Below are 8,273 nucleotides of genomic sequence, written 5' to 3'. Positions count from 1 at the left end.
CATAAATTCTATGATTCTATGATTTTTATGCCAAATAGTGAATCTCAGAAAAAGGCAGTTTTGCTTTTTCTCTCAGCTGTGATCACCTTGGCTCTTTATAAAGTAAGAAAAAAATGAGAGGAGGTCCCAGAATGTTTGAAGAATTGTTTTGAGATAGGCTGTGAAATACTCTTCAATGTTTCAGCTATGCGAAGTACTTAGAGAAACAAGATTGTAAGTTCTTAGGTTCTTTACATGCTCCTCTAGTTTATTTCCAGAGTTTCTCACATAGCATTTGTACAAATAAAACATATTGAGTTAGAAAAGTGCTGCAACCCCAGTCCTGTCACCTCTAGTGAAACTTGTGTATTGTTAGTTTCCCTGATGGCCATTGCAGACTCTCTGGTAGCTGCCACAAAAATGCCTTTGTTTTCAAAGAGTTTCTTATTCTGTTAGAATTTGGTCACTAATGTCTTTCTGGTGTAAAAAATTAAGGACCTGGAATTCTCTTGGAAATATTGAAGTATATTTTTCCTTGCTTTTCTCTATTGTAGAGACGCAGGTCACAAATGTCCAGTAGACAACGAAATTCTGCTGGAAAATCAACTTTTTCCTGACAACTTTGCTAAACGGGAAATCCTTTCCTTAATGGTTAAGTGTCCCAACAAGGGCTGCAGTATGAAGATGGAGCTGAGACATTTAGAGGTGAGAATTAGTTTTGAAAATATGGAACCTTGTTTTTGTGAACAAGTAAAAATCCAAAGTAACTTAAAATAGATGGTTATAGCTGATACTTCTTTATGCTGATTCAACACATTGTTCATTCAAGACTGCAGCTACATGTATTTGGTTTCTGGTGAGTCTTTAATTGTAGTTAGGTGATTCTCAAGTGAACATTGTAGTGCATGAAAATTGTACTAATGCAGCTTTCTGTTTAGGATCACTCATGTCTGTCCTTTGTTCAGCTGTATCTGTACTTCACACAAGTTCCTTAAAGTCAGTTTCATATTCCCTCAAAGCAACTAGTTATATTAATTGAAGTAATTGTTTAAGAAAATAATATGCAAAGTTAAAAGGATAAATATAAATTTTTACCTGAGAGCATACTTAAACCCTGAATACATGAAGCCCTGATCTCAGTAATGGGACAGTAACAGGCTGTTGCTAAAGTCAGCATAAATGGATAAGGATTTCCTTACATGAAGGAAAGATTGCAATTTGTTTGTCTTGTACTGTGATTTCTCTTGAAAACAGATGTGACAATAGTTCCTGTTTGTAGTATCAAATCCCTCATCTGTCCTTTTGCAGGACCACCAGTTGCAGTGTGATTTTTCTGCTGTGGAATGCCCACAGTGCCAAGGAGCCTTCCAGAAGAACCACCTGAAAGAGCACATGACCCAGGAGTGTCCAAGGCGTCAAGTCTGTTGTCCAAACTGTGCCACATCTATGGCCTATGAAGATAAAGAGGTACTTAGCAGTATTGTCAGTTTTTCAGCTTTCATTCACCTGAGTTTGCGTGTAAATGGAACACGAGTTTGAAAAACAAAAGGTTTTGGTCTAGAAGAGCTCTTTGTGCTGCTGCACAGATGAGAAGCTACAGACTCAGGGCATTAGTCTAGGACAGGCAAAAGCTGGGGAGAGGATTGTCCTTAAACACAAACTTACATGGAACTTTGTGCTGTGAAGAGACACATGGGAACCATTGATATTTGGCCTTACTATCAGAGTGGCCAGTATCCACTGCCAAAAGAATCCAAAGAGCACTATTTACATTTGCAGTTTTTATGCCTGGGAGAAAGGATGTTTCAGGAGATTAATCTTTTGGGGATATCTGCTAACACACAAGAGCAAGATTTCTGAATTCTTCTCACTCTGCATTTTTCATTTGGTTGATACTGAGGATAGTACTTTCTCTACTTCCTTTTCTTTATCTCTGTATGGATTTGTTTTATCTCAAGGACTATTAATTTTATGATATTCGTATTGCAAGTTGTCAAACAAAAGTACCTTGTATAATCCAGCAAGTTGAAAATAGAGTTCTGTAGTTTCATACAGTTCTTCTACAATTGAACATGAATTTCAGAAACTTCTGGTTAAATTCAGACTTCTTTGGGGCACAAGAACTTTAGGAAATAAAATATCTGCAATTTTATGAATCTCTCATGTAAGTTACAGGCAAGAACAGCAATAGAAAACATACTATTCAGAGTAAGGGGATTGTCTTTGTTTCACAGTTCATACAGCTAAGTGCAAAATTTGAAATGTAAATGAAACTTAATGTGTGATCAGAGGTGATCTCTTAAATTGTGTAACGTTACTGATTCTTTCTTTCCTCTCTTTGTTTTCTGCTTGATCACCAAGCTCCATGATGAAACCTGCCCACTTGCCAATGTATTTTGTCAGTACTGCAACACTGTGCTCATCAGAGAGCAGGTGAGAGACTGCCTTGTTCTGTGTTCAGCCTGGGTCAGATGTTCTGTGTTTACATTGCTTCTTCAGTCTGAAATTAAACTTGGAGAAACAGCTTGTCTACTAGCTAATAAATCTCTACCTGCCTCTCTCTGAAAATCTCCAGTGCAAGTGTAATACTATTAAATCCAGCTTGCAATTGCAGTCTGGTAAACCTCTGTAGGACTTTTGGCTGCACATCACATTGTTTAGCTCTACTGCTGCTTTACAGAGATCATGCTGCATGTTTTTGCTCTTGGAAGTTAAAGAATACCAAACAGCTGCCAGTGGGTCTGCCTGACATTACGAGATGAGGCTTTGATTTGGGCAGAGAGGCAGAGTATTTGTGATAGGAAAGTAGTTATAAGTAATTCACTGTCAAAGTGCAGATGCTGCCTGGAATTCTGCTTGTCCATTTCTATTGTAATAGCCATTAGTATTTCTTTTAGTCATGAGTAACTTCATTGACAGGAGAATGATAAATATGTTTTAATTTGCAGCCTATCCCTATTTGAATGGAGTGGCAACTCTATTGATGGCCTGGGTTAAAATAAGGAATGTTCTTATCAAATTGCAGAAAGAGTCTGAAAACAGGATTGATTTAGTAATGGCAAAGGCAAAAATCTGTTGTTACATAGAATAATGAGCTGCAGAAATGGGGAACAGAGAACAGTTAGCTAATGGTTTAGAGTTATTACCTGACCTGTGTTAAGTTTGTGTTCTACTTCATTGTGGTATTTAAACAAGGCAAACATACTGGGTTATATAAACAGATGTTTTGCCTGTGAAACCTAGAATTATCCTTTGCTCTGTTTAGGGCTTGTAAGGCATCACCTCCAGTTGTCACATTTTTGAGGTGGAGAGGATAGGGAGGATCCAGAGCAGGGAGAGGACAGGATCTGGAGAACATGGACCACATGAAAAATTGAACTTGAGCTTTTCAAGGAAGAGAATAATGAAGAGAGACATGATGAGTATGTGCAGGTCCTTCAGAAGGGAAGGAAGGGGACTCTGATCTAGCCTGAGGACAGACTAAAAACAAAAGGCATTTGGTCTAGTGAGGAAATCTGAATGCTTTCTGATGCCCAGTGTAGGAACAAAGGCCATGAGTTGTTAAAGCACATACAAGTAGGATGTAGAATTTTTATCATCAGCTAACATTTTTATTCAAAACTTCCACATTTCTTTGAGAAATTGTCTAAGTGTAAACTGATCTAACTTCAGGTACCTCTTCAGAATCCATCCAGCTGTATCCATTCAGGGTGTTATAAAAGAACACTCTTGATGAAAAAATAATTTCAAATCTGATTTCTTTTAGATGCCTAACCATTATGACAATGATTGTCCTACTGCTCCAGTGCCATGTTTTTACAGTGCCTTTGGGTGTCCTGAAAAGGTAAGTCTTTTGCCAGAACCATGAATTGCAGACCTGCCTCTTGTTTCTTGTCCAGTCCATCAGCCCAAACCCTCGATGATTTGTGGGTTTGGTTTTATTTTATTTGAGGTATCTTAATTCTAAACCACTACAATTTTGAAAGTTGGAAAATATCAAATTTCAAACTTTCAAATTATCAATCTGGATAATCTTATTTCTAGTTGTTTACTGCCTCTTTGTAAAAATGGATCTTTCCTCTTGATCATTTCCACATCAGTTTTCATACACCATTTGGTACTGTAGAGCATTTTAGCAAATCAATGAAGGGAATACAGTGCTGATGTAGAGCACAGAAAAAACACTAGATGTATGTTTAGCACTAACACTTTTTCACCATGGCAGTATTGAGTTGAACAGTGTTACTCTAAGTGCACACCATGATTAGTGATGGTGTAATAGGGAAATTATTACTCCTAGGAAGACTGAATGCTAAACTTTATGCTGCCTTTAACAAGATATTAACCCTGAATGTACACAGAATACTTGTGTTTGGAATATTTGACAATATTTTCTGTATAAAATACTCCATATTTCTTCCTGTCTTGTTTTTACTTTCAGGTGTAGAGTTTGAAAAACACTGTTTCTATTTCTCTTGTATGTACTACTGAAATACTTCATGTCTTTTACTCAAAATCGTAGAATCACAGAATTGTAGGAGTTGGAATGGACCTCAGTAATAATCTAGTCCCAACCCCTTGCCATGGGCAGGAACACCTCCTACCAGAGCAGGTTGCTCAAGGCTCATCCAAACTGGCCTTGAACACTGCCAGGGTTGGGGCAGCCACAGCCTCCCTGGGCAACCTGGGACAGTGTCTCACCACCCTCACAGGGAAAAACCTATTCCTAATATCTAGCCTAAATTTCCCCTCCTTCAACTTGAACCCATTACTCCTTGTCTTATCACTGCAGTTCCTAACACAGAGTCCCTCTCCAGATTCCCTGGAGCATCTTCAGACACTGATAGGCTGCTATGAGGTCTCTACACAACCTTCTCTTCTCCAGGCTGAACAGCCCCAACTCCCTCAGCCTGTCCTCATAGGGGAGATGCTCCAGTGCTCTTAGCAACTTTGTGGCCTCCTCTGGACTTGCTCCAACAGTTCCATGTCCTTCTTATGTTGAGGACACCAGAACTGTGTGCAGTATTCCAGGTGGGGTCTCATGAGAGCAGAGTAGAGGGGAAGAATCACCTCTTTCGACCTGCTGCCCACACTCCTTTGGATGTAGCCCAGGATTCCATTGGCTTTCTGGGCTGAGCTCACACTGCAGCTCATGGTGAGCTTCTCATCCACCAGCACACCAAAGTCTCTCTCCTCACTGCTGCTCTCAGTTACTTCTCCACCCAACCTGTAGCTGTGCCTGGGATTGCCATGACCCATATGTAGGATCTTGCATTTCAGTGGAAAAATATGTAAAAAATCGCCTCCATTAGAAGTGCAGGTCTTGGACTTTAATAAGATATTGCTCTTAAGTCTCTTTTGGAGAATTTTGATTTCCTTGTTTTCCTGGAGATGCTGCAGCTTCTGTAAAAATACAATCAAAGGCTTAGTTATTAAACATCCCATAGAATTATGCAACAATACAGTATGCTATTGCTAATGAGAAATGTTCTATTAGGAATATTTTTGTTAGGTTTTTTGTATTACTGAGATGACTTACCCAGAATCCAATTTTTGTGACATCCCAATGTTCCAAGCTTACAAAAACAATAATGCACATATCTGATTCATATTGCAGTCATTTATGTCAGTTCTGTCTTAAGTTCCCATGTCAACAATTCTGTGCTGAAACCACTTCACATCTGGACTTTTGTTGTTGAACCTCAGCTGTAGCAAAGACACACAATGGTTGGACTTGATGGTCTTAAAGGTCTTTTTCAACCTAAATGATTCTATGTTTTGCCCACTGGTATTTGAACTTCTTTTTTCATTTGTCATGACAATGATCTTAAATTTGGAGCCCTCCATTGGTGAAATGCTACTTTGTCACACTACCTGTCCTTGATTCACACTGCAGTTTTTCTTACATAAAAGAAGCAACTAGTTGTTCGATTTTCTTCAGGGACACATTGAAAATGTGATTGCAGATAAGGTTTGATATGTTCCTAATGCCACATCTCTTAAATTCCAGATGCAAAGGAATGAACTGGCACGACATATGCAGGAGTTCACTCAGGTTCACATGAGAATGATGGCTCAGAGTTTTCAAAATATCAGTGTTACCGCTACCAATCCTGTACCCTTCATCAATGGCCTGCCCTTTGAGCCTGCCCTCTTCTCACACGTGTCACATGCTGCATATGATTGTAATCCAGAAGTTGAAAACTTCAAAGAAACTATTCAGCAGCTGGAAGGTCGTCTGGTAAGGCAAGATCACCAAATCAGAGAACTCATCGCTAAAATGGAGACTCAGAACTCTCACGTGGCAGAACTCAAACGTACTATCCGAAACCTGGAGGGAAAGATTACTGAAATGGAGGCACAGCAATGTAATGGTATTTATATCTGGAAGATTGAGAACTTCAGTGGACTTCAGAGAGCCCAGGAAGAAGAGAGACCTGTTGTGATGCACAGTCCTGGCTTCTATACTGGCAAGCCTGGCTACAAGCTGTGTTTGCGCCTGCATATCCAATTACCCAACGCTCAGCGTTGTGCTAATTTTATATCTCTGTTTGTCCACACTATGCAAGGAGAATATGACAGCCACCTGCCTTGGCCTTTCCAAGGCACTATACGACTTTCTATTTTGGATCAGTCAGAAGGCCCAGAAAGGCAGAATCATGAAGAAGTAATGGAAGCCAAGCCAGAGTTATTGGCCTTCCAGAGACCAACAATTCACCGCAATCCAAAAGGTTTTGGTTATGTGACTTTCATGCACCTGCAGAACTTGAAGCAAAGAACCTTTGTCAAGGATGATACCCTTCTGGTGCGCTGTGAGGTTATGACACGTCTAGATTTGAACAGTCTGCGCAGAGAAGGATTTCAGGCTCGCAGTGCTGATGGAGCTGTGTAACCTGTCAGTCTTAACCAGAGGAATGGAGCCATTAGTCATGTTCTGCCACCACAGATTGCAGGAGTGCTTCCTGGGCCATATAGGCTGTGTCTGGAAAAGATCTTAGCTGCCAACATAGTTGTTCTTCATCTGAATGGAACTTCGTTGTTGCTGAGTTTTTTTCTTCTGTATGTTTAAATATTTGGTATGGTTCTCTGTTAAAATAATAAGCTGCTTCTGTAGCAAAACAGCTAAATGAAGTTCATCAAAAGTCAACAGGAAAATTCTACTGCAATACTTGTACATCTCAGTGTGGTGAAACTTAAGTCATATTTCACCTCAGTGCCTTGGAGTAGATACTGTAGCAGGGAAATAGCTAAATTAATAAAGATGAGGGATTTGTTTGTTTTTCACAGAGCTTGGGAAAGTTGAGCCAGTTTCTACATTGACTTATGTAGAATTTTTTGTTGGCCATACATCTCTTGTAATGTGAAATCAGGTTAAGATTTGCTCACATCACCTAGGTAAGGCTCAGGAAGTTGCATGTTGATGCTAATATTTCCATAAGACATGTGGTAGTGTTGTGGAGAAGGCTGAATGGCTATGAGCTGAGTAATGTGGTCTAAAATCACCTCCCTAATCCTCTTTTTTTTGATAAATCTTTCTGTAAGTGTGTGCTCTAGGCCCAGAATATAAATCACCATCACCTAGAGATATAAAAGTTTAGCATTTGAATGAAATAGCTTTGTGCTGATGGGATCTCCTCCTAGTGCTGGATATTTTTCAGGTTGTGTGTGGATACATGAGCAAAGGGGTGTACTAACTAGAGAGGGTGATGCAGAATTTGTTTCACTGTTGTTGAAACCCAAATTTATACCAAAGCTCAACTTGTAACCTACATCTGTTCAAGTGATCTCTTGGTGTTGTGGCTTACAAATTCCCAGTGGGCAGCTGGTCATATCAGCATCTAACTGGTGTGGGTGTTTCCTGTCCCTTTAGACAATAGGAGCTGTGCCACTCTCAACAATTTGGAGAGGATAAAAAGCCTATTAATTCAACAGTGTCAGGAAAAATTCTAATCCTGTTTGTTCTTAGGAGGAAAACCTGGCTTCTGTAGTTCCTCATTTATCAAACACTAGATTCACTATGTCAAGGGTTCATGAGCTTCCTTACATTGCACATATTGCTGTTTTCTGTACTGACTGTATGCCATATAAATGTTACTTTTGACCAGTCTAAGCTGAGTAGTTCAAGTTCACTGGTGCTAAAAATTTTGCCTTACCGTGGTGCTGAGAAAGTTCTGAATCTTGTGTTTAGAAGGGGGGAAGAAAAAAAGTTTTGTTCACCCCATAACCTAAGTAGATATTATGATACTGAAGAAAGAATTAAGTGTAGAAGCATGTGTTTTATTTATCCAGGCTAG

General features: G+C 39.5%; 1 protein-coding gene across 1 annotated transcript; it reads left to right on the top strand.

Annotated features, from left to right (window-relative positions):
• Positions 1-533: 533 nt before the first annotated feature.
• TRAF6 (TNF receptor-associated factor 6, E3 ubiquitin protein ligase) lies at positions 534-7,006 on the top strand (the record flags this gene model as incomplete). Its single annotated transcript, XM_009074794.1, has 5 exons — positions 534-684; positions 1,288-1,446; positions 2,341-2,412; positions 3,746-3,823; positions 5,990-7,006. Coding segments are annotated over 5 exons (1,342 nt in total), but the record flags the coding sequence as incomplete, so codon positions are not given.
• Between the last annotated feature and the right edge of the window lie 1,267 nt (positions 7,007-8,273).

The sequence above is a fragment of the Acanthisitta chloris genome, unplaced genomic scaffold (assembly GCF_000695815.1).
Source record: "Acanthisitta chloris isolate BGI_N310 unplaced genomic scaffold, ASM69581v1 scaffold7855, whole genome shotgun sequence".
Taxonomy (NCBI): domain Eukaryota; kingdom Metazoa; phylum Chordata; class Aves; order Passeriformes; family Acanthisittidae; genus Acanthisitta; species Acanthisitta chloris.
The sequence above is the reverse complement of the archived record's forward strand: the minus strand, read 5'-3'. Positions and strand labels throughout refer to the sequence as shown.